The following is a 27,043-nucleotide window of genomic DNA, read 5'->3' as shown; positions in this document are numbered from 1 at the left end:
TTCGTATTAAGCACCTGAATTTGTCATAGAGTTCTGCCTAAATTCTGCTCCTTGATTACTACAAATGCACCTAACTTGCCCATTCAGTAAAAATAAATCACCATCCTTTAGAAACACTGTCTTTTTTTTTTCTTCAGGAAAATGTTATTTTCTTAACTATCTGTTTTCATGGTAAGTCTAAAGAAAAACCCTCCTCTTTCACAACACATGAAGCCTGATCTGAGGCGGCCATAATAGATTCGTTTAAAAATCTTGTGTACAAAAAGCAATCCCCTCTACTTCCAGGAAAAGCAGAATTTATGCACGGTTTCAAACATCTGCTTACTCTCTTCTGAATACCTTTGCCTTCTTCATAGAGGAAAACATGGGAGGGGGGGACTATTTCACTCTATGCACATGCATTATACAATCATTTTATGATAGAAGTTTTTGCTTTTACTGTTCTAAATTTGACTCTCATTTCAAAGATGTTAATTTTCTAGATTTGTATTTTTTTTTAATTTTTAAGACCAAAATAATAAGGAAAAAAAATGTGGAAGAAAACCTAATCATAAAGAAGAATTTAAAAAAGGCAGCTTAAGCTGTAATTAAGTTGAGAGCTTTATAACTAAAAGCAAGGTAAGTGATTAATACAGAACATGTATATTTTAGCTTCTATTATAAGGAGAATTACTTATATTTTTAAAAGAAAATTTAAGTTCTTTGTTTACACTTTTCATTTTTATTCACTATATTCAATACGAAATTAAATACATTTTATTAACTAAGCACATTGTAACTTAACATAAATGTTTAGTTTTCTTCTGAGAATATATTTGTCAGCAATTTCAAAAAGCTAAAGGTATTTAAGATTTGTTCTGCTTTATATGCATTGTTTATTTCATTGTTTATCTCACTTAACAGCTATAGCTCTTGAAAAATTTATTTATTTTTTTCAAGAATATGTTTCAAAACTTTTTTCTTTCTGAGAGCTAGTTTCAAAATTAATAGTCAATTCGATGTTTTTTTTATATTAATTTTTTTCATTACACTTTTCACAATTTGGAATGTCTCGATGTTATACATCATTCTTACTGCTGATGTCTTCATCTTCTCTAGTTTCTTCATGAACCAAATGATCTTCACTCTTATCCATAGTGTTACTGGTGCAGCATTTTTTTTAAAGATCTTCTATTTATAACATCGGAAGAAATATGCATGCTTCATTTACCCACCTTGCAACTGTTACTAGATCTACTTTTCATAAGTTTATGTTTTTCGAAATACAACAAAATCTTTCGACTTTATCTGAGCAAATTTGTATTGCTTAGTTGAAGTCATTCATGGTGGCCACTCAAATCAGGTTTCAAATTTCCCTGATTTTTCCAGGTTTTCCAGTATAAATCTTAAGATTTCCAGGTCAGCATGTTTTTTTTCGGGCTAAAGTGTAGTATAGGTACAAGAAAAGTGCCAATATTAGTGTATTAGTCAATATAATAGTGTAGTATTTCATTTAAAATTTTATTTTTTTAAGATATCATCTTGAATAGATGTGGAGGAAACAATATGTTTAGCTTGCAGAAAATAACGCTTTTAATAAATAAAAATTTTCTGTAAGTGCTAAATAGCATTTGCACAAAACGTACCAAATAGCAATAACCCAAAACAACCTTGGATAAGTACTGTTTAATATATTTTCATTAATCAAAAGAAAATAATTCCAGGTGATTAGAAACCAATAAATTTTTATATTTATTTACACTTCAATATACAGTGTAATGTCCCATATCCGGACGTCCCTTTTGGGAAGGGTCGATTTCCCGGACACTTTTTAACAATCAAAATAAACAAACATCTCTCCATCTTCCCCTTTCCTAAAAAAAAAAAGAAAAAAAGAAGAAGATCTTTTGACACATTTTCTCTTTTTTCTAGCTTGCACTGAACCTCTGATTCATGCATCAAACCCATAAATCACCAGAAAGGGGAAGTGAAGATCTACCAAGACCATTGAGTGACCGTTAGTGACGCTCCTCCCTTGGAATGTAGGAAAAAGAGGGAGATTTGTTTTCAAAAGCCCACAATTGAGTCTGATTCTGAGAGGCATTTCCTGGAACCTTTTTATTGAAAGCCATACCATGTAGCCCCATACCATGTAATATTTAGGAGGCGGGGGGAAAAAGGGGGTAACATTCTTTCTTTAGCAGATTCTTTCAGTCATAAAAGAAAAAATAAAGAGAACCCGATCAGCGTGTCCCGCCTTTATGCTTGATTGATAGCCAATGATAGGAGAGAAAACAATAATTTGTTAGTTCCCCACCCTCAACTTAAATGATCTCCTCTTTACACTTATTTTCTTTCACAAATAAGGAGGAAATGAATTTTTCTCCTCCATCTACACGCCTTAATGAATGACAGGAATTTCCCTTTCTTGCTTGAATCATTCTAGTTAAAAATGGCGGATTATTATTTTCATATGTCAATTTTTTTTAGTTTTCTATATTTTAAGCAATAATATTTTTTTTCTAATATTTCATGTTTTATTGATTAGATATTCTAATACTAAAACATTATTCCCCTTAAAAATAATGTTTATTTATTTTTTGCTTCTTAGATTTACATCATTTTAAGCTTTGTTCCAGAATTTCCCCTTCCTGCTTGAATCGTTCTAGTTCAAAATGGCGGATTAATATTTTCGTAACTGTTAAATTTTTTTCGTTTTCCATATTTTCAGCAATAATATTTTTTTTCTAATATTTTATATTTGATTGATTAGATATTTTAATGCTAAAACATTATTCCCCTTAAAAATAGTGTTTATTTATTTTTTGCTTCTTAGATTCAGATCATTTATTAATTCATTTTAAGCTTTGTTTACCTTGGGGGTGTATTATACGGAAAAATCCATTATACGGACTTCTGGAAGTCCCTCCGATTCCGGATACGCGACTTTACACTGTAGAGTCATTTTATACTGTATTTTATCCAAACAGTGCTCTTTATAAAATTTATTGAAATTACCTTTCACTTTTCCTTAAATTCTTTCTTTAAACCATAAACATAAGTCAAATGTTTAAATAATGTTGTTTGTTTCAAATTAGCACTATTATAAGATATATTCAGTATTTGTAAACGAAAAATTGACAATTTCTTGTTGCATATTCTATAGGAAGAAAAAAAAACTAGATATAATTCTTTAAATTTTATTCCTTTTTTTACTTTCTTAATGGAAATTAGAATATATTAAGAATTCCAATCTAACATGGTTTCCTAGTTTAGACGAGTCAATTGGTTTTGTTTTTATATCTGGGCAATTTCATGGTGTCGGAAAAAAAATTAATATTAACTTCTTAGAAAAACTATCTTATAAAACAAAAGTTTAGAATCATCGAATTTTTACATTAAATATTTAGTATATCATAACCTAACGAAAAACAAATTGTTTCATAAAAACTGATTATTATAAGTTCGTTCAAATTAAATGGATTAAATTGTTGCTGTCGGATGTAAATCGCGTGAAAGCAAAAAATTATTATTAATTTACAAATTGTCTAAACTCCATGAATTTGTTTGTAATTTAAATGTAAATTTGACTGAATTTTGAAGCTGACATTTGAATAAAAAATTCTATGCAGTTGTTTGTGAAATATGATACATAATTAACTTGAAATTTTTTACTTCAGTATCAGATGGAAATTTCTCAAATTGGATAGAAATTTAAGTTAATGATAACCTTCTATAATAACAGAAAATTACTTTAATTTTAATCTTAATGTTATAAATATTATATTTTAATTAAATAACTTCTTTAAATTTAAATTGTCTTCTATTTCCTGTTGGAATAGTCACAATTACTTTAAAATGTTCTACGTGAAATTAAATTGTTAATAAAAAAGATTACAACTGAGATGCCTACCTCAAATAAATAAAATTAAACTAAAATAATATATTAAAACTTCATTGATCAATTTCAAGTTACAACGTAATTAACTTCAAGTACAGAATAGTTTCAAAAATTTTATTAGGTTATACATTATTGTAAATTAACCTTAAGGAAAAATTATAGCGTTTCTCTTTATATTTTGTTTCATTGCATAAAGAAAAGGTGAAATAAGAGGTGAAAATAAATAAAAACAAATGTAATGAAAAGAAAAGCAGTGGTGTCTGACTGTGTGGTGTGTAAAAATAATTAATTATTAATTAAAAATAAAAATATTTATTATTATCAAAATCTTGCTTTAAACAGAAAAAGTAATTTGATTATATTAAATCCTAGTGTTACAGTACAATTAATTATGTATTTTGGAGTCGCACGTAAGACATCAAAAGTGTATCGTGAGAATTTTTTTTTTTAAATCAAAATGAGAAATGTTTCTACATATTTGTGCAAGATAAACTGTTTTGTTATAGTTTACTTTAATTATTATTCTTTCCATTTTCTATTATTAGTATGAATTTTTTTTTAAAAAAAAAACTGCACTTTGTTAATGATTCCCTTACCACGGTTGAAAATTTTAAATGATGTTGCCCTTCATTTAACAGCCTATGACTTATTGAAAACTGATATTTATAAGTTAAAAATAATTATTTCTAAATCTTAAATTTTTTACCTGGGAAATGATACCTTGTTTACGTAATATTGAGTTCAAAATTTGGTTCATGTGGTTGCCCAATTTGAAACCTGTCCCTGTACAGTGTAGAACAAAAAGAAAACTAAGTTTTGTTTTCCTTCTTTCTAATAAACAAATATAAATAAATTTTCTTTTCCATTCTAAATTGATATATCATTTAACATGTTTTCCATACATTCCTTGGTTTTTGTCAGCTTTTTAATGTAAAAAGAGAAACAATTTCGGAAATATCAAAATAAAAGTAATCATGAAATTCAAAAAATCAGCATTAATACAATTGTAACAATATTGCTATTAGCGATTGGTTGGCTTTGCTGAGAAAAATAATTCACTGGAAAAAACCTTTAAGAAAAAGAGTGCAAGATAAAATCTCTAATTAAATTATAACCAATTATTTTTTGGAGAATTTTATTAAGTTAAAAATACTAAAATATTTTGAATAATTTTATTAAAAGAAACAAATACCCCCGAATCATTGGAACAAACTTGAACAATTAATGAATTCAGCCCGCAGACTAAAAGATTGAAAAAAAAAAGATTAAGAAAAATTTAAAAAACGTTACTTTTATAAACAGAAGCAAGTATCTTAATCCTTTCTTCCACATTTTTGCCTTTCTTAAACTGCCTAGTCCCATATTCTCCAAAGAGGTCAAAGCTTTCTCCATTCATTTCCCAACATAAAAGAGTTTGATATGGCATTCTAGTTTAGCAAGGTAATAATGAAGAGACTTTTAATGGAAGAAAAGTATTGCTGGGTTGATGATATTTCAATTTTGTTGCGATAAATTTACGTCCAAATAAAAATGGATATAACGGATGGTAAAATAATTTAAATTAAGAGAAAAATTCCAGCTTTTCTTTGAAATTCTCTGATTTTTCCAGGTTTTTATCCAAATTTTTCTGACTTTTACAGGTTTTTTCCAGTATAAAAAAATTCTCTGATAATTCCAGGTTTTTCAGGTGGGTGGCCACCCTGTCTTTGCTCTGAAGTGAATGACAGTATGAATTGTAATCAACTTGCCTGATTGAGATTCTTGAAGCCATGATAATAGTGTTCTTTTTTTAACTCTGGAAACTTAGATCCACTGACTAGCAACTCTCTTTTTCATTTGGGAATTCGCCCTAAGTTGGTTTTTCTTTTTTCCCCATTGCCAAACTTGTTTCTAATTTAAAAGTAATCACTCTGATGCGAATGGCAGTATGGACTTATAATCAAGATTCTCAATTGAGCTTTTTTGAAGCATTGATGACAGTGTTTTTTCTAACTTTGAGAATTTAAAACCACTGACTCATAACGCTCTTTTTGATTTGCGAATTAGCCATATGTTATCTTTTCCCACTATAACCAAACCTGCTTATAATTTACAAAAAAAAAATAATAATAATAATACCAAGCAGCCATGCAATTAGAATTTTCTAAAAAAGCAATCAATTCCAGTTTTAAACTCACTGTGTATGATTTTCCTTTCCCGCTCATTTTTCTTTATCAAGAGCAGCAAACACAAATAATCAGAAAAATCCCACTAGGTTTCTTACTCAATTTAAGAAGAAAAATTTTTTTGACTTTTCAGGATATATTGCAAGGAAAATCCATACCATATTTTGTCTATATCATGCAATTTTTCATCAGAAAATTGATTTTTTTTGTTTGTAATGCCAAATATTGGATTTTGTGAGCAAAAACGAGAATAGAAATAAGGAAAAACTTCACTAAAAAAGTGGAATTTTATAAAATAGTTGTTACTGATAATTCTAAAACTGGTTTTTTTCCAGGTATGATATAGGAATTTTCCAGGTTTTTTTTAAAAAATTGCAACTTAACTCTGGCAGTTCCAGGCTTTCCCTGACCCGTGGAAGCCCTGTACTACATGAAATAGAGATAGCTATCATCATAATGCTATATTTTGGCCCACTTGAACTGCAGCTAATGGTAAGTGAAAAGTCTTGAGTAAGAGAGAATTAATGGTATGAGGTCAATTCAGACATCTCAGCTGAAATGATTGTGGAAAAGAGAGGATGTATATTTTTATTTCTAAGCATAATACGCCTTATTATTTTTTTTACTTTGACTTATACATAGATGGGCGCAGAATTAAAAAATATATGGTAATAAATTCAGTAAATGAAGTTTTTATATACATTGGTTTCTATTTTCAGATTATGCAATTTTCACAGATTATGCTGAATGACTGGTTTGAAAGATGTTTAATGAAATGGGAAATTTACATTTTTCAAATTATGTCTTATAGTTGAACCATTCTTAAAATGTAAAAAAAAAATAATTTTTAAATATTTCTTTAAATAAACTCTCTTTCATGAATATTATGATAACTAATGAGTATACCAAAAAGATAGAAGACAGAAGGAAAACGATACAGTACTTACTAAACTGTTTCTAAAGTAACAACACCAAAAGCAAGAAAAAGAGGATTAAATTCAAAATCACTTCCACGCAAATTGAAAAGCCCTGAAACATAAGAACCAATATATTTTTGATATTCGAATAAAATAACATTAATATCAAACCTTAATACAAAGTTGTATCATAAGTAGTTGGCAAGTTTTTATAGTTGTTAAGTTTGTATAAGTATATGGTTATTTGTATCATTTTAAAGAATATAATTTTAAATGGCAAAATACAAAATTTGAGCAAAATTGATAGAGTTATTCCTGAGAAATATCTGACTTTTTAGAACTTCAATTTCTCAGCAACTATTCGACCGATTTTGCTCTAATTTTGCATTTTGCCATGTAAAATTACACTCTTTAAAATGATACAAAAATTGTACACTTCACAATTCAACATTTTCTGACTATTATTAAATAAATTAATAAAAAATATTAAATATTTATTAAAAAAATTTCTTTGGATAAATGAAATTTTATAATTGAGTGCAAAATTTTTTTAATTAATTAAAAAAGTTTTTGAGATGTGGTGAAATACACAAAAAGTAGAATTAACATTAAGGGGTTCAAACTTTGGAGTGCCCTCCTGATCAAACTATGGGGATCACATCACCCAGATTGTAGCTACACCCTATATTTTGAGAGTCAAAAATCCAAGTCTGTCGAAAAAAGGTATGCCTGTTCATAGAAAGTATGTTTTTGTGTCTGATTTTGTAACTGAAAATATCATCTGCACTTATGCACCCCTTTGAGACATTAAGAATTAGTCCTAGAAGATGAAGATCCGATCATTAGATTCGGGGTGGTCCGTTTTTTTTTTGTGCACAGTACATATCTACATTCTTGGTATTTTTTTAAAGACAATAAATGTACAGATTTATTGATACTAAAATAAAAATAATAAGATAGATTATATTAGCAATGTAGAAAAAAGTGAAAGGAAAAAAGTATTTTGAATTCACAAACAATTAACTGCTTCATTCGTGAAAAATTTGATTAGAAATATATGATCTTTTTAACACACTTGCATCCATATAACACAGTCAACTATAAATATCACAACTCCTGTTACCAAAATGCAAACACGCAACTTACTATGTTAAGTCACAATATTGTGAATGCAGAAAAATTATTAACTGATACGAGAATGTTGCAATACAAATTAAAATGTTGAAACAGTAAAAGGCTTTTCTAAAAATTTTCATACTTACAAAATATTTTATGTACCTTCATTCAATTAAATTTAGAAAAGAAACAATTGAATCATCTACAAATTTCACATAATTCGAAAACATTTTTTTTCATTGTAAAAAGAAAATTATTAAATATTTATTAATCAAAATATCACTTGTTTTGCATATTTATTAATATTAATTGACGGATTTACTAAAATCTCCAGTTTTGAAAAGGAATGCAATTTTGTTTCGAAACCTAAGTTCCTGAACTTCATTTAGATTTGAATCATACTACTTTTTACTTTCTTTGTTGTGAATCATACTTAAAAATAAACAAAAATGCATACAAACATACAGGCAACTTCGTCTAGTGCTGTGACAATGAGAGCAGTAGCTCCTTTGTGTTTCATGAGAAGCCGTACATCAAATACTTTTTCTTGCCAAGACCTTCCTACAAAGAAAATAAAAATATCTTATACAGTATAAAAAACAATTTAAATGAAACAAACAAAGATAAATGGGATCTTTCCAACAGATCTTAAGTTCTGACGGCAATAAAATTTAATTCACCTAATATGACCGATTAGTATCATGTCCTCATTCAAAACACACATTTACTCCAAGCAACCAACATTATTAATTCACTACAATCTGTAAAATTTATAATAAAACTGCAACAATCTTTAAAATTTGAATGACATTTTTACTAATTGCCCTTATTTTAAAGAAAAAAAAGGTCTTGCTTCCATATAACATAGTTTCCCTAACTTTTTAGAGATTACTAAAAAGACCATTAAAAAACTAAAATTGAGAATGCAAAAGAAAAAGAAAACAACTAATATAATATTACCTGTATAAACAAGAGACATAGGCTCAATTATACTTGAAGGGGGATCTGGTCGATCATCCCAGATTAAATCAACCAGATTTTGAGAGACTGCATGTAATGAATGTCCTGATAATTCTAGCTTGGAAGACAGATCAATCCAATCCTCTAATGAAATAAAGCAAAGCAAGGAAAACATGTTTTGTTATATGATACATAACCATGCTATTACAACCATAAACATTCTATGATACTTAACCAAAAAAATTTTTTTTAATCAGAATCTAATATGCATTAAAAAAGTTTATAAAATTTGTGAAAAAAAGATTTTATTTTTCATTCATAAAAATTAAGGAAACTATACAAGTAAATCTTAACTTGATCAAACATAGCCTGTATCAACTAAACTATTAAAAAACTGCAAAACAAATATTTTGTTTTCTACTTTTATTTAAAACATTGGTTATAGTTGATTTACTGTATTAGGAAATCCAAAGCCATTTCTACATTTTATTTATGATGTATTGTTTATTTTATACTACATTTTACTTATAACAATTACTTTAATATTGGTTTATGTTCCAAGATTATGACCACTTTATTATTTTGGAGGATAAAAACATATCAGATCCTCATAATCAGAGTTTTAAAAAATCCCCCCCTCCACCAAAAAAACTGGCTTTTGGTTTAAACCAGATTTTTTTGGTTTTTATAAAACAATATGTCAAATAATATTTTAACCCCTTAATTTAAATTAATCAAACCATTCCAAAGTAATTTAGAGCAATTCATTTTCAATAATCATGAATGCAGCTGTCTTTTTTTCCTGATGGCTACATTTTATTAAACAAATTATACTAAATTCAAACATATTGCTTATTTTGGGAAAAGCTTCACTTAAACTTTTGCAAAGCAAATAAAATTGTACATGTATTGTAATTGTACTTGTAATAATCGTTAATTTAGTAATCATAAGAGTTTTGATAGTTTTTGAGTTAAGTTTTGAAATTTGCATTACAAGAATACTAAATTATGAACCATAAAATATGGAAAAGAATAGCCCCTTATAAAAGAAAGTTGAATTTTCGAGTAAAAATATGGAATATTGCTTAATACCTTTTCAACTGGTAAAAATAAAATTTTTTTGCTTTTTAGAATATTTCTTTGGTTCTTTCTGAGTTCAAATTACATAAAGTTAACTGAATTGTCTGTAGAGATTATAGTTGAATGAATAATACAGAGATAAAACTTTATGCAGGGCTCAGCACAACTTAATGCAGAAAAAGTAGTGAAAAAAGTGACTAAAATTTTTAAAAAAGTTACATATAGCGACTACATTAAAAACAATATAAACATCCTGCAACATCTTAGTACCCTTAATATAACATAAAAAATTGAGCTAGATCAAGTATAACTGTTAAAAAACAATAATAATTATTATCAATTATAATGAAAATAAAAATCCATTCATTACATTACTTAACAGCTATTGAAATTTTTTGTAAAAATGTTCTCAATAAATATTCACAAAATTTTTATAGCTAAAAAAAATTACAGGCTTAACTTAAATTAAGATAACTTTTATTTTTAAACATAACAAAGATAAAATCAATATTAGTAATTAAGTCCTGAATTTTCATGAATTGATGTCATTAATGAAATCAGTTATTCTAAGTAAGGAAATGTATCCATTATTTTGAGTTAGCCTTAAAATAACTCTCTATCAGAGCGTACTTCTTTTCTAGAGTTTTTTTGAATGGCATCTCCTCTTTTTCTTTCCTCATCTTCTTCCTTCCTTACTTTAGCAACACCTTGCAGCATTGCTTTTGCTAATTTAAATTCTTCTAAACTCTCTGTTCAATGCAAGTTTTACTTCTTCATTCATCAACCTATGAACTTTCTTGTTAACATTAGGACCGTCACTCTCAAACATCAACACTTTGGCTAGTGGAAGTTTCATTTCATCGATGACTTCTGTTACTTTTTTGAAAATATTTTCGGCAGTTGCAGACCCTATAAACATTATTTTTAAATGTTGTGAAATCACACAGTTCAGGGCATCTGACCAGTAATGTACAACAGTCTGCAATTCCTTCTTGTTCGCAGAGTTGGTAGTTTCATCATACATTATAGTAAAAAATGAATTTTTATTATCTTCACTAATTTCTTGCTTAAAGTAAGGAGCTAGGGCATCTGTGATTAAATAAGGAATTTTCCTTGGATTCAATGAAAAAGATGGTGGAATACTGTTAGGAAACATAGCTTTAAAAGTTGCGACAATGTCAGAAGATGCTGCTGATGAATAATTTGATGCAACAGTTTTCATTGCCCATATAAGTTCGGCAACAGTAGCAGATTCTTTTTCACTATGAAGATAAATGGTACGGAGAGTGTTTGTTCTGCTGCTTGCAGCTTGCATTTCCTCATTTGAAGATATGTTGTTAAATAAAAGCGATTGAAGAGGATTCTTTTTAATGTCCATTTGCTCTTGATGCTTTCTTGTGCCAGCATGCTGAGATATTGCTTGAAACCCCTTATTAGAGATATTCACAGTAGATGAACAAACTTGACAGAAGATAGAATAATCATCGTGTTTCTTTCCCCATTCTGATACTTCTTTGCCTGTACCATCATCTTTCATAAGCCATATTGGATTAAATGTGTATTTACTCATCATTAACAGTTAAAACCTAAAAAAAATGTAATAGTTTACAAATGACAATAAAAACGAACTTAATAAAAGTTTGTGTATAAAGAAATTATGAAATAAAACATATTCAAAGAGAAAAAAATATACTTATCTCCCTTTCTGAAGCAGCTAAGAATTCAGTAATTTTAATTAAATAACCGAAAAATACAGTAGAGAATCAATTAATCTATGTTTTATCAAACCCAAATTACAAGGAAAAAGTGAAACACATTTTAAAGTAAGAAAAAAAAAAGATCTCCTGAATTTAAAAAAAAAAGAAGAAAAATAACATTTAAAAGGATGAAAACATTTGCAAGTTTAGATAAGAAAAACAAGTTCAAAAAATACAAAATTCGCATATTTATTTTTTGATAATAATTAAAATCCCCAAATTAACTATTATAAAACAAAACCAATAATTAAAAAACGCAATATATTTCATATTTAATTATATTGGAGGGGGAGCGATAAAAGGAAAACTTATTAATTTAAATAAAAACATCACTTGAAAATTATCGAACGGAAACGATATTTAAAAAAGGCACTAACATAAATATTAAAACCTGGAACAAGACAAGATATTATAAGATAAACGGAATTTCAAAAAAAATAAAACTTAATGATAAAATCTATGAATAAAAAGAATTAATTTATTGAGTACGAAATTCATCTTAAAAAGAAAAAAAAAACTCAAACGAAGTGGAAGCAGAAAAACAGGATCAAAATTAAGAAAACAGCTATCTGCCTCATAAAATAATCGTCTGCTTTTATTAACAAATAATTATATGCTTAAATTAATAAACAATCGTCTCCTTTTATATTTATTTTTCATAAAAAGACTCTTTTTAACGAAAGCAGATGTGATTCCACATAAAAAAAAAAACTTGCTAATGATACCGTATTTCTAAAAAATCGGAATTTATTCAACAAAAAAATAAATAAATAAATATTGTTTTGTTAATCGATGTCAAATAGATGAATATAATTGGTGATTTAAAAACGTCCTGTTCCTAATAAATAATGCATTATCCGAAATAATAAAACATTTCATCATAATAAATCAAGAATAACAAAAACTAAGTAACTATAGTGGATTTAAGATAAATCTCACATTTCACCTTTAAAATCAATACTCTTAGATAGAAAATTCAAGTTCCTTAACTCCGACACTCATTGATATGCGTGTGCAATGCATTTTCCACACCCCCTCGTAAATCAAAGAGAAAACAAAATCAGCATGCCACTCCTTTAAGTTTGATTGACGGCAGCTTATCAGAAAAACAACCAACACGCATGAGAAAAATAAACATTTGTCCCTTCCCTGCCCCCTCTCGACCTAATGATCTTCAAATAAAAAAATTAATTATTGGAATATTGCTAATCAAATTTTTAAAAAAATCTTTTAAAGTAGATATTGAAAAATTAAACAAAGAATAATTAAATAAATAAATAAAATAATTATTGTACTATTGATAATTAGACTAAAAAAATACTGAATTTTGATACTAAGAATTAAATGCATTAGTATTACAAACCAGTTTCTGATCGAATTCGCGCTAAAAAAAAGTAAATTAATTCTAAATCTTGGTAGTAATGAGTACATCTTTCATTGAATCAAAAAGGTTTAATTTCCGTAGAACCATACTCAATTTTTTAGGTCATTTATTTCGATTTGTATAATTTTTTTTTATTATCTAATTTAATTTTTATATACCGGTATAATAGAAAAATAAAATTTTCTTTCCTAATTTAAAATATCATTCATTTATTTCGATTCCCAGAATTATTCTTAAAATTATTTATTAACTTCCCAATCTAAAATGTAACTCATTTATTTCAATTAGTAAAGATTTTCTGCCAATTTAAAAATAAAATTTCTAATTAAAATACTCATTCATTGTAACTTAAAAATAAAACACTTATAATTGCGTATTAATTTTCAAACTTAAAATATCCATTTATTTCAATTTAAAAAAAAAACATTATTTTAATTATGTATTAATTGTAATGTTTAATGTAATTTATGTAACTTAAAATATCCATTTATTTCTATGGGGAAAAAAAACATTCTTTTCATAACGTATTGATTTTCTTACTTAAAATATTAACTTATTTCGTTCAGTTATTTCCATTTAAAAGCGAAATTCGTAGCTGCCGCGATCGTTTAATGAACAAAATCAATTATTTGACGAACCCTTAATTAGTTAAATTTATAAAATTTAGCAGATTCGATTGCAAACTTTATTAAATATAATGGCGTCGGCAAGTATATAATAGGAATCCATAATAACAATATATTTATATGTTGTATTATATTTACTTTAAACAATGTTATTATTATATTTATATAAATGTATAAAATTACATACCTTGTATTAGAAAAACAAGTCCCATGCATCCAGCATATACTAGAAAATGAAATTCCAATTTCCATAAAATTCCAAAATCCAAAGCAGAGCAAACGAAAGTAGGATTGATGATGAAATTTCCAGATGAAGAACGTGAAATCTCTAACTGTGACGTCATACAGCATTTGAAACTCTTTGCACGGATTTCGCAAATCAGCAATTTCATTGGCGCTTTACCCTCACCCATTTAGGTGACTCACTAGGACAGGACAATAAGGGGGAGGGGAAAGCAAAGTTTTTTATGGGATTGAAAAAGGAAAATTGTGGAACGCAATTAAAAAAAAAGTTAGATAAGTGACAAGAGCTTAAAAATAGTAAATAAAAGTTACTATTTTTTAAGACATTGACTTTAAGTGAGAAAAGTGACTCCGCCGAGCCCTGCTTTATATCTTCTATGTGGTTTCTATAATACGAAATTAGTGCAAATGAACCAAATTTTAAATTGAAATTATTATGCATGCATTATATAATGAATGATCAACAATAACATATGTTCAACAATATTATCTATAATCAAATTCAGTTTTAAGCAAACAATAGGCATAAAATAACTTACCATAACTTATCAGTAATGGGTCAATCCCGATTCTACTTCCAACAGGAAGCACCTATAAAATATATTTATGAATTCTATGTTTATAATAAGTTAATAGAAAATTAAAAAATTAAGTTTATAACTTATGCTATGTATATTTATATTTACATATAAACAAATTGAAAAACATACATAAGTTTTTTAATTTCTCATACGTATAAAAGCAGCTAAAGAAAATCATGGCAATTTGAAATTTGTCAAAATCAATCATAATGAAGTTTTAGATTTGTAGTAGCCTTTAACATTACCACAGTATTTTTGAGAAAAAGTGTTACAGCTAGAAAGAAAAACAAGTTTGTTTTTTTTTTTATCAGAATTTCTACTTGGGGGAAAAAATTATAAAAATAAAATATAATACTTGTCCACAAAAAATATATAAGCAAATTAAAGAAAGCATAACATCCAAAAAATTAAAAAATATGAAATTGCAAATCAGAAGACGCCACAAAAGAGAGTTATAGTTATTAATTTATAACTCTCAATAACCATTTGTTTCAATTTCTTTTAAGGCAAGAATTTTGGCTTTTAATAATACAGTAATGAACCGATTATCCGGAACGATAGGGAACATCGCTATTCCGGATAACTGATTTTTCCGGTTTTCTGAATCGCTACAAAAAGCAGTTTTTTTTATTGTTAAACCCAATTAAAAAAATATATGTATTTGGAAATAATCTTTAAAACGATCTAATGATTATTTCCAAAATGATGGTAAGGTAAACATCTTTCAAAAAAGAAAGAAAAATTCTGAAATATTATGAGGAAAAAAACATTTTTTTTGAAAAAATAGCGGAAAATTTGTTGAATTTCGTTCCGGTTTTTTGGTTTTCCGGATAACGGGTTCTGTACTGTACTATCCTATTTCTTCTTCTACTTCTACTGGTAGAACTGACTCTTGGCAGGAGTGCCAACTCAAGTCTGGGCATAAAAACTTCAAGATTAATGTGGTAGAAATTTTATATTTGCCTGCCCCCTCCAAAAAAAATCGATGGAGGAAGACTCAGTTGGGGACTCTGCTGTAAGTCCCTATAACAGATTTAAATATGTTATGAGTCTTATGTAACAATATAAAATCAGTAATTTTTAATAGCTTTCGTAAATTTTTTCGGGTTTTAATCAATAAACTACTATTCCAACACTGTTTTGCTACTGTTACAGGAAAAACACCATTTAACTGGCAAAATCAGCAACTTCATCAAAATTTTAAAATATCTAACTAAAAGCTAAAGAATGAGCAGAAATGTAACTAAAGTTACATTGAAATGATTTACTATATATTGAGCTAAGTTTATGATTTTCAAACTCTGTGGTTAATTTCTAGTATTAAAAATAAAATCTTTAATAAACAAGATTCAGCAAAACTTCTAATTTAATAAATTGCGGAAAGTTTAGTTTTTTTTTCTTTTAAAAAATAATAATTTCAATTTTTCAAATAATGAATTGACATTATAATTTACTTAAAAAACTATAGAATCTTAAAATTATTTCAATTTTGAATAACCTGACTTTTACTAAAGTTACACAAATGAATCAATAGACCCAAATGAAGAATGCTAAAATAGTGATTTTTATTCAATATTGCAGCCATATATTCCTTTTTTTTTTAAATTTAATTATTTAAGACAATTATTAAGAAATTCATCAGAATCAAACAAAGGAGCATTCATTCCATCATAGTAAACAGAATTTTTATACCATTATTAACCTATCTAACAACAAAATTATCTGTTTCAAATTAATATGATCTAAGTAGGCATGTCTCTAGTATGTGTTTCTTGAATTAAAATCACCATCCATTATAGCTCCAAATTGAGAGGGGAAACCTCATTGTATTAAAATAACTTACGGACAGAATTTCAATTTAGTTAATTACAGGAGCCTAATAGAAACTATTCTAATAAATACTCTTGTTCTGACCCCCACTACAGAATTTTTGAGCTGTCTGTGACAAAACTCTCTAGCACTAATATTTTTCTGCAAAAGATACTTTTAATAATAACAAACATATATGTTACTAATTTAAAGTAACAAAAGCGCTGTTTACAAAAAAAAAATTATACTTTTTTTTTTTAATTGAACATGTAATAGTTTTTTATTCTAAAATTATGGGTGATATTTTCGCATTTTGTTGGAGTACTTTTGTTGGGAGGGGGTGCACACAAGCTATTTCCTTCTTCGCATTTTGTAAAGAATCATCTCAATAAAAGAAATAATGAAAAATTATGAAATTTGCAGTAGCAATTGCCGAAAAATAGATCGTCAAGGAAATGACTTGAATCAGACTCCTCAAATGCGTCTATCAGTTTGAGATTAGAATGTTGTAATCAATAATATCGTATAAAAAATATCTCAACTATGAAGAAATCAATAGCAATAACTGCCAAAGATTCAAAGAATTATTGCCTTAAAAAGTTAATACAGGGCTTCAAGTGGACTAAAACTATTTTGGAGCAGAGAAATTCTCACTTTGGAGCAACAAAACTCTATTTTGGAACAGCAAAATTAGCTAATTAAGAGCACCTTTTTTTTTAAAGAAAAAATTAACTGCAGTTATGGTAGTTAATATGTATGTGTGTGTATATATATATACTAGTGGGCTGCGTAACCTGCTCGCTAACCCCCAAAAATTGCTACGCAATCTTATATAGTTTGCTTTGCTAACCAAGCTTGCTTCGCTAGCTACTAACTTAGGTACATTGCAAATGCACAAAATTCTAAGAATTCAAATCCATATAACAACTTTTTCTTTAAAAAAAATTGGATCTTTTTAGTAAATACTAAGTCATTAAAATAAATTTGAATTCAAATAAATGACATGTAATTCGTTAAACCTATTAGAAATGTGCTATAGTAAAAAATCTTAAGATAAAATTTCTAAAACTGATATCTCTTTAAAAAGGTTAAAATTTTGGCTATAATTAAGTTTATTAAAAATTGAAATAAGTGAATTGCAATGGATAAACCTGCATAAACAAAACATTATGTTTTTAAAAAAATACTAACCATGAACGATTCACAACTTTCTTAAAAACATAAGTATGCGTCTTAGAGCTTTGACATAGTAAAGAAAAACTTGCAGAAACTAAACATTAATTTGCAATAAATACTGAGAAAGATTAAGGGCTTTGTTAATAACAAAAAATATAATTACTTTTAAAGAATAAGAACTTCCTTAAACACACAATTATAAATTTCTGGACTTGAAGCTATCACTGTTAGGCTGTCAAATGATCTAACCCTAGAGAGGCCAACATAAAGTTGCCCATGACTAAAAACTGGTTTAGTCAAAACTAAACTGATTCTTTCAAAAGTCTGGCCTTGTGACTTATTTATAGTCATTGAGAAAGCTAGACGTACTGGGAACTGTTTTCTTTTAAAAGAAAAATGGCATGTTGTTGTCCGGTGGAATCAAAGGTATCCTAGGAATAAAAAATGTTTCAGTTTCTTTAGCATCAATTAGTCGAGCTTCAATTATATTCCTTCTAAGGTTCGTAACAATTAATCTAGTTCCATTACACAGTCCTTTAGAGGGCATCAAATTTCTAAGTAGCATAATTATGGCACCTCTTTGAATTTTTAGTTTATGGGGAGGCATTCCTGTGGGAGTGATGCTGTTCAAAAATTCTTCAGGATAACTGAGTTGATCTTGCGAATCATCACTTATAATGGCGTCTACACTTTCATATATTTTTGAGCTTCATTGTAGAAATTCCAATACACGATCATTGAACACTATTGACAAATCATTTGCGACAGTCGAAATCGCTCTACCCTTAAGTTGTTGAGGTGTAACTGTTCTAAAAACAATGTCAGAATATAACTGTTTAATAGGATCTTGGATTGCAGGATAACAAATTTCTGGCAACTTAAGCACTTCTCCATCCTTGCAATTACCAACACTCAATAACCAATTTGCAAATTCCTTTTCACTTGTAAATGCACGCATGTTTTGGGTCAAAAATAAAACTTGAAATTTAGCCCAAAGTGGACGTTTCCTTAAGTAGCTAGCAACTGTCAGTGAGCGGGAACCTTTAGGAATCACTGGCAGCACTTGGCGAAAATCACCATCCAACAGCATAACTTTCCCGCCAAATGGTTGTGAACAATTCGTGATGTCTTGTAGAAGTCTATCCACAGCTAAAAAAGCATGCACATGAGTCTTGGGAGCTTCGTCCCATATAATTAGCTTGGAATCAAACAGTAAAGTAGACTCTTGAGATGAAGGCTTTAAATTACATGCGGACGTAGCATTCAGGATTATAGGAAATTTAAATGTTGAATGAGCCGTTCTCCCTCCACTTAAGAGAGTAGCTGCAATTCCTGTTGACGCAACAGGAATAACTGCATCCCCTTTGCCACGAATTATATGTAGCAAAGTGGAATAGATAAAAGTTTTACCTGTGCCTGCAGGGCCATCCAAGAAAAACAGTTTTTGAGGTTTATTTTCGTAAATTGCACTTAACACTACATCCACTACAGCACGTTGCTGCACATTTAGCTTTTCAAAATTATTCTGGCCGGCTGTATGTTCTCGAATCACATCATAGACTGGTAAACATTGTCTAATTTCAGGTAAGGTGACTTCTGGAAGGTTAACTTTCAGTAAAGTTAATCCATAAACTACTAACAGTTCACTAATTTCAGCAAGAGCATACTGTACTGCTGTTTCTTCAGAGTATTGACGAGCAAAATCTTCACAAAGAAGATCCCTATGCTCTCTCCAAAGTTCAGGAATGTTTTCAATTTCTCCGAATCTGCAGATAACAGCAAAGAGCATTCGCAAATGGCGCGGCATACGTATTTGTGAAGCTTCACACAAAGTATTATGCCAGTGTTCATCTCCTTTAAGAAAACCAAGTTCTCTACATGCTTGTTGATAGCTGGCACAGAGATTTCCATTAATGGGTTCTTAAATCGTCAAAACTAATTGCACCAGATTTCCTTAATAGCAGCATTCGCAAATAAAAACGTTCACTGTCTTGAATACTGACAACAGGCATCCTGCCAATAATTTTATCCCTGCCTCTTTGTCGTCTTTTCCATCGGTTATTACTTTTATTAAAAATGTAATAATGTCAGAATAGTAATAACTGCAAGCTTCCGCATCAGTTTTATTAATCTCAAACCCTGCTGTCAAAGTCGTATTTCTAGCAGAGGCTCGAGCGACAGCTTCACCTTCATGCCCGCTATGGTAAACAATTTGTTGTTGATTTGGTAAATGAACAGCTAAAAGCATAACACTGTGCGACTAACATAGCAGCCATCAAGAAAAGTCATAATCTCATCATGATCTACAGAATCGTTGTTAATTTGAAGTTTAATTGATGCAGCATCATGGCCTTTATACACATATTTGCAAAGATATTTCACACTTTTAACTGATGCACAAATCTCAACATTTAAGTGGCCATTAAATTTTTTCGACAACTAAGGGTTATAAGGAACAACCCATCGATTATCAATTTCAAATTTTCCTATTTTGATAGGCTCAATAATACTTCTTCTGTAGACAGGATAACCATCAATATTTTCTTGGGTTGTCTCTTTAAAATCTTTTGCAAAACTCTTGGTACACAAACCATCTCTCATACACGGTGAATTTTGATTCAGAGTGCCACAGGGACCATGGATCATGCACTTGGAAACAATTTCAAAAAGTCCAGGGTTAAGAGTTCTATCTGGCAATTCAGCACTCACAAATTTGTCAATTTGATTTTGAAGACTCTAACACAGGGTTCCCACTCAATCTTTTAAAAAAATTTCAAGGACTTTTCAATGACTTTCAAGGACCTAAAATCAAATATTTCAAGGACCTATTCGATATTATTGTTATACACTAAAGTACATGTCAACCAGATTTTACAATTACGTAGAAGCAGAAATTGTATATTTTTAAATCATAATGCTTATTTGACAACAACAAAAAATTTTTTTAAATTCATCAGCTAATAATACGAATGATTGATAGTTACATTGCTGTTTCAAATTACCTTAAAAAATTCCAATTGACCAAAAAAAAAAAAATCCAATTGACACAGGATACTAGCCAACATTTAAAACTAGCATCAGTGAAACTTTTCATGACAAACGAATTAGAATTAATGAAACTGAATGAATGAGCAATGCATATTACATTAAACAAGCATAGTAAATAATTGATAAAGTTTGTGTAATTGCACGGTTTTTAAAATATAAATACTTTTTTTAATATGTTAGATCAAATTTTAGGTTACAGGAAATGTATATAATTAGATAAATTATCAAAATATATCTATTTAACATATCTGTTTCAATTTTAATATCAAATTTTCTATGTTCTTACTTAAGAATATCAGTAATGTATTTTGAACAAAAATCTATTGTAGAACAATATTTTACAGATAACTAAGACTTTCCAAGATTTATTTTCTTTAAAATATATCCATAAAATGTAAATTTTGTGAATGCCTAATTTTCACAAATTGCAATTTGTGTTTTGAAAGGTGCTTAATATAGGACAGATATGTAATCTTAAATCTCTCTTTTGTGAATCGCAATGCGTGATTTGTAAACTACTAGAATAAGAATCGTGAGGCATAATTGATAAATAACTTTAATGCGAATCATGATGTGATGTATAAAATACCTTAATACAAATCCTGATGAGTAATTTGCAAATCACTTTAAAGTAATATTGGATATGTGATTCATTGATCACTTTCAGTTAAACCACAATTCGTAGAACATTTTATGTGAATTTCTGATCCATAAATCAAGAATCAGTTTAATGTGAATCACGATGTTTATTCATAATCAATGAAACCTGTAGGACTAAACTTTATTTATTAGCAGTAAAAACTGAATGTAAAAATTTGATTGTAAATGATACAAAATTAATTATCCTTCTTACATAAATTAAAAGAACAAATAGGACAACAATATTAACCTGTCGTAATAATGAAGTCAACACATTAAACATGTTTCTAAATCAATTAAACCCTATATATCATTCGCAAAACTATGACTAAAAAACCTAAAATTTGCTAGAAATTTCAGCTTTCAAAACATCAGAGATATGAACAACAATCTGGTCTGAAAAATCTAGGAGAGAAAAGTTTTGCATCTTCTTTAAGCCCTTTTCACTTCAAGCATTAAAAATTGCATAATTAGAATTTCTATAATTTTCCTTTGAATTTATTTTTTTTTTTCATTACTTTTTTGCAAGAAAAATTAGTAGTATTTTAATTTCTAAAAAATCAAGTACTTTTCAAGTACCCTATGGCAGAATTCAAGGACTTTCTGGGGCCCTGATTTTTTTCAACCAAATTCAAGGACTTTCAAGTACCGTGGGAACCCTGTAACAACAATATCAGGTCTATGTTCAGGACGCTGGCAACCCTGTAATGCACTCAAAATTTCAGGCCATGCCGGATTGCATGTAAAAGTTATGAAAAGATCTGGCCTACCAAATTTTCTCACAATTGCTATTGCATCCTGGTAATTTTGTTGCACGGAGCGAAGAGATCCTTGAAAAGTGGAAGGTAATATTATCAACTTTCCCAGCTTCTTGTGATTTGAGTATGCCTCATTTTGAAGAGCGTCCAACAGACCTTGGTACAATTCTATTCTTAAATTCGTTTGATTAATTCGCAAATAGTTCAATCTCGATCCTTCAGTTTTGACACATGCATCAACAACAAACTGCTGAAAAAGTTTCCCATTACAGTGAAGACTGAAACTGTGTCTAATTGCAAATCTGTAGGCATAGTATTGTAGCTGAGTAACTCTGTTACGTTTGGCAGTGCGGCGCTCTTCCACGATGCCAACCACTCTCTCCCCTAGGAAAAAGTAGAGGATAAACCATTGGATCTGTACAATGATTCATAGGAGAAATGGTTTCACACACATCTCCAACTGGATAGATGCACAAATCTCAATTAGATGGAGGTTCTCCATTTTTTCTTACAAATATTGCTGCTACCTCAGTTTTTGAAGTTGGAGCATTGTATCGCCTCAAATCAGAATTGGGATCTTCCATGAAAACCAACTTGACTTCTGTTGTAGGATTTGATTGGATTAATTTATGCATTCGATGATATGATGCAACAAAAGGATTTATTTGTTTTGATAAATAATCTAACTGCTCCATCACAGACCGTAAACATCCACTGTCATTATCCATGCGTCTGTCGGTAGCTTCGCTGGAACCGAAAATATACAATTGCCTACATCCAGCTTTGTTACTATCATTTGCATACAGCGGAGAAACCATGTGATAAATCTGACCGTGAATGCGGAAACAATATGGTCTCCAGAAGGTGGCTTTATCTGTGCTCCAAATGATGCAAGATCAGCATTATATTCAGCGATGTGATCCCTATTGTTTTTGGCCTCGATGGAATTGTCACAGAGTAAATGTTTAAACAAATCAGGAATGATAGTTAAATCTTCCAACTTGATTTTTCCATCATGGCAGCATTTGTTATATTTCCCAGAGGAATTTTTTTCTTCTGCCCAGAAGTGAGCAGCACAAAAGCTGGAAATTTCGGTCATGGAACCGATGTTGTGTTTGACAACATCAACAGTTAAATCTTGAAAGGCAGCACGTCGTCTACGCATTCTTTCACCACTACATCTTTCATAGCTGTCATCAATGCTCTCTTCCAATCTTCGAGCACGCTTCATTTGATTACACTTTAAAAGCGTAACAGCACGACTGAGACTCATTTTTCAATGAATAACTAATAACAATAATAAAACAAATAAATTCGTGATATAAATCAAAAATCGTCAAATAAATTCGTAATATATAAATTAGTGAAAAAAGCGCTTTCGACAAAATACTAAAATAGAGATCTATCGATAAAGACTACTCACTTCTGCCTAGCTTAATAGTATGAGATTGCCGCAGCTGATATTCGGAAGAGATTACTTTTGGTGAGAATGCTCTCTCTGGTCATTTTAGTTTCCGTTTTTAAAAGCGATATATGTTGAGCCACCTCACCTAGATTTGGCATGTGACATTTTTAGCGGCAATCATTGGCCGATTTTTGAGCGTTGCCATTCGGGGAGTTGTGATGAGGCTTTTTTTTGTTGCCGTGTAAGATAAATATATATATATATAGATAGGTAAATTAACCCATTAAATCAAAGGGAAAAATACTTTATTTTAATATAAAAAAATATGAAATCCTTAATAACCGAGAATTTGGAATAAATTTCTTTTGCTCTAAGGACATTTATAAACTTACAGACAGCTGAACCTAAGCAAATTTTCTCATTCAGATAAAAATTATACTTTTAAAATTAAAATATGTTTACATTAAAAGACAATCTACAGCAAGAAAGTGTTAAAAATTTCAACTCTTCATAAATTTCTACTTTTAGCAGACTAAAAATTTCAGACAAACATTATTTACCTGTACATTTTTAAAAAAAACACCATATACTAGGAACTACAGTATATGTGTCGTCGTAGAAAGAAGTGAATAAATTTAAAGTTTAAACTCGACATAAAAAATATGTTTAAGTACAAATTTAATCAATAACTAGCTAGATTTACATATCTTCAGTTTCTTAATTATTTTCCACTTTAAAGACATAATATATTTCTATACTTATTACTTATCAATAAACATTAACAAAGTTTTCATTTTATTTATAAAATTATATTTCTAAATAATACATCATTGAAATACACATTATCATTCCATATTTTTAAAACACATTTAAAAATTACCCCCAATACAATATGCTAAAGTTTCAACTTAACATAAAAAATATGTATAAGTACAAATTTAATCAACAACTAGCTAGATTTCTAAAACATGCATATCTTCAGTTTCTTAATTATTTTCTACTTTAAAGACATATTTTTCTATACTTATTTATACAATAAACATTAACAAAGTTTTCATTTCATTTATAAAATTATATTTCTAAATACATCATTGAAACACAGATTATCATTTTATATTTATTTTTAAAACACATTTAGAAATTAGCCCCAATACAATATGTAATGTTTAAATGAAAATACTAAGTTTCTATTGCCAATGATTTAAAAACAGAACCTTTCAGCTTAACGATTTTATATAAAAGATACAATTTATAATTACATATATATATTTATGAATTATTATATATGAACCTCCTACGATACTATCAACGTAAATTGAGCACGTCAAAAAAATGATTATCTTAATGCATGAGGTGTTAACTTCTGTTGAAAAGTTTTTTTTTTTTTACTTTCAAAAAGAAAATTCTTTCTGCAAGAACTCTGTACTACTGTTTTGCGACAATGTCTCCGTGATTCTGCCACGGGAGTTCTGACTCTTAATAACTTTCATACACTTTCATTTACGTAAGAAGAAATAAAATTTTGTCTTACTCTTGACAACCATTCATGAATGGATGGTGTACCCGGCAAACCTGAAAATAAATATTATATTTAAAAAAAAAGAGAGAGAAGGAAAATAATTAGCAAGATTTATTTTTCTCTACTTTAAAAAGATAGATGCAGAATTTATATTACTTTTAAATATGATGTATTTCAAAAATTTAATATGGCATTATGAAATCATAAGTTACTTATTGCATATCAACTAACACAGAAACTCATAGATAATAAATTTTTTTTGACTTTTCCAGTTTTCAAGGAAATTTTCAAGAAAATTAAGATTTACATTTTTGCTTTACAAAGCAATATTTTATTATAAATGTATTTCTTTAATCCAATAAGAAATGAAACTAACTAAATTACTTTTTGATAGAAAATTATGTTAAATACTACGCAAGTCAAATATAAAATTTCACCAGATAAAGATATAACCACCAGATTGTCAGTGATTTTTTTATTCTGGACACAGCTCAAGCTAACCCTAGCAACAATTATACCTTGGTCCCAGTTGGGCTCAACATTGGCTCAATATGGGTCCTATATGAACATGCTCTGAGGAACCAATATTGGGATATTTAAATTTCTTAATGTTATACCTATGCAGTGTTAATATCGGCCTATATTGGCTGAATAATGATTATAAAATATCAGGTGAATCTGACAATTCTATACGAGGCCAATATTGGTTGTAAAGTGGCAGTAAAATATCGGGTGTATTGGACAATTCTATATGAGGCCAATATTGGTTGTAAAGTGGCAGTAAAATATCGGGTGAATCGGACAATTCCATATAGTATCCACCTCAGAAAAATATCGGCCCTTTGAACTGCTATAGGGCCAAGATTCGTGAATATTGGTCCAATGAGGGTGCCAAGTTATTTTACTGCTAGGGAAGTGTTTAAAAAAATTGACACGGCTCAGGATGTGTGTTAAAGAAAATAGACATAACTCGAAATGCAAGTTTAAGAAAATGAATATAGCCTGAAAAAGAAAACAGTGAAAAGCATTATTATTGGTAATTTAAATATTATAGAAAATTTAGAATTAAGAAATATAATGTTAAAAGGCACAAAATTTAGACACATTTACCATAGATCTATTAACAAAAATCTAAAATGCTTTCTAAATGAACTAAATAATTTTAATCTAAAGATCTCACCTTTCGGTATGTAACAGAATGGAAATGGGCTATTTATTATCAAAACATTCTGTAATTTACCCGTAATTGACAAAGCTAACAATAATAATGCTATCTTCTGTAAAAAATTCTATGTTGAAATTTTAAATAAGGAATTAATAAATAGAAAAAAAATTGCAAGCTAAGTAATTTCAATAATAATATTATCAATTAAAACTTTTTAGCCTTCCATACGAGGTTAAAAATTAAAATTAACTATCAGTCCAATATTTTATAAAATTCTTATTAAATCTTGAGCAATCACTTGTGGGCCTAACTTACTTAATTAAACCTAGCACTATTTTCTCTAATTACTAAATAAAATTATTAGCATCAACCTATTTTAGAATTATTAAACAAAATAAAATTAATTCTACAGCAACATTTGATTTCCAAGATTTCTTCATTAGCATTCCCCTTTCTAAACTAAAAAATATTCTTCTGAGAAATTTTTATAACTATAAAAATATCTTTAATTGAGATTTTGATTATTGGGAAATTCTAATTAATATCTGTATTTTTAATAATTATATTTACTATGGAAAATATTTTTTTGATTACATAGATGGAAAACGACAAGGATCTAATATTTTGTCACTTCTAGCTAATTTATTTTTACACTTCTTTGAAAAGAACATTACTCTTAATATTCAATTTGTTTTTAGATTGATTGATGATTAAATTATTTTTAATTTTCAATATTATACAATTTTTTCAATAATTTTTACCCTGAAGAATTAATTCTGCATGGAAACCATGTGATAATATAAATTTTTTAGATT

General features: G+C 28.5%; 2 protein-coding genes across 3 annotated transcripts in view; both read right to left on the bottom strand.

Moving 5' to 3' along the window:
• Window positions 1–27,043, bottom strand: part of LOC107454822 (xaa-Pro aminopeptidase 1) — a 145,529-nt gene that overhangs the window by 75,801 nt on the left and 42,685 nt on the right. For both annotated transcript variants that reach the window (XM_087154615.1, XM_016072127.4), the window contains 5 exons: window positions 25,076–25,116; window positions 14,668–14,719; window positions 9,039–9,182; window positions 8,544–8,639; window positions 6,993–7,074 (listed from right to left, as the gene is read on the bottom strand). In XM_087154615.1, coding sequence (XP_087010741.1) covers window positions 6,993–7,074; window positions 8,544–8,639; window positions 9,039–9,182; window positions 14,668–14,719; window positions 25,076–25,116 — 415 coding nt within the window. The remainder of the gene's footprint in view (window positions 1–6,992; window positions 7,075–8,543; window positions 8,640–9,038; window positions 9,183–14,667; window positions 14,720–25,075; window positions 25,117–27,043) is intronic.
• Window positions 9,245–14,661, bottom strand: LOC122271640 (uncharacterized). The gene is made up of 2 exons (XM_043053588.3): window positions 14,073–14,661; window positions 9,245–11,704 (listed from the first exon to the last, which is right to left on the bottom strand). The coding sequence occupies exon 2, from the start codon at window positions 11,689–11,691 to the stop codon at window positions 10,849–10,851; it is 843 nt and encodes a 280-aa protein (XP_042909522.1). The 5' UTR covers window positions 11,692–11,704; window positions 14,073–14,661; the 3' UTR covers window positions 9,245–10,848.

The sequence above is a fragment of the Parasteatoda tepidariorum genome, chromosome 11 (assembly GCF_982258835.1).
Source record: "Parasteatoda tepidariorum strain Cologne lab strain chromosome 11, Ptep-v5.0, whole genome shotgun sequence".
Taxonomy (NCBI): domain Eukaryota; kingdom Metazoa; phylum Arthropoda; class Arachnida; order Araneae; family Theridiidae; genus Parasteatoda; species Parasteatoda tepidariorum.
The sequence above is the reverse complement of the archived record's forward strand: the minus strand, read 5'-3'. Positions and strand labels throughout refer to the sequence as shown.

Coding starts and splice junctions, on each gene's coding strand:
- LOC122271640 (XM_043053588.3), bottom strand. CDS start 11,691: ATGATGAGTAAATACACATTTAATCCAATATGGCTTATGAAAGATGAT.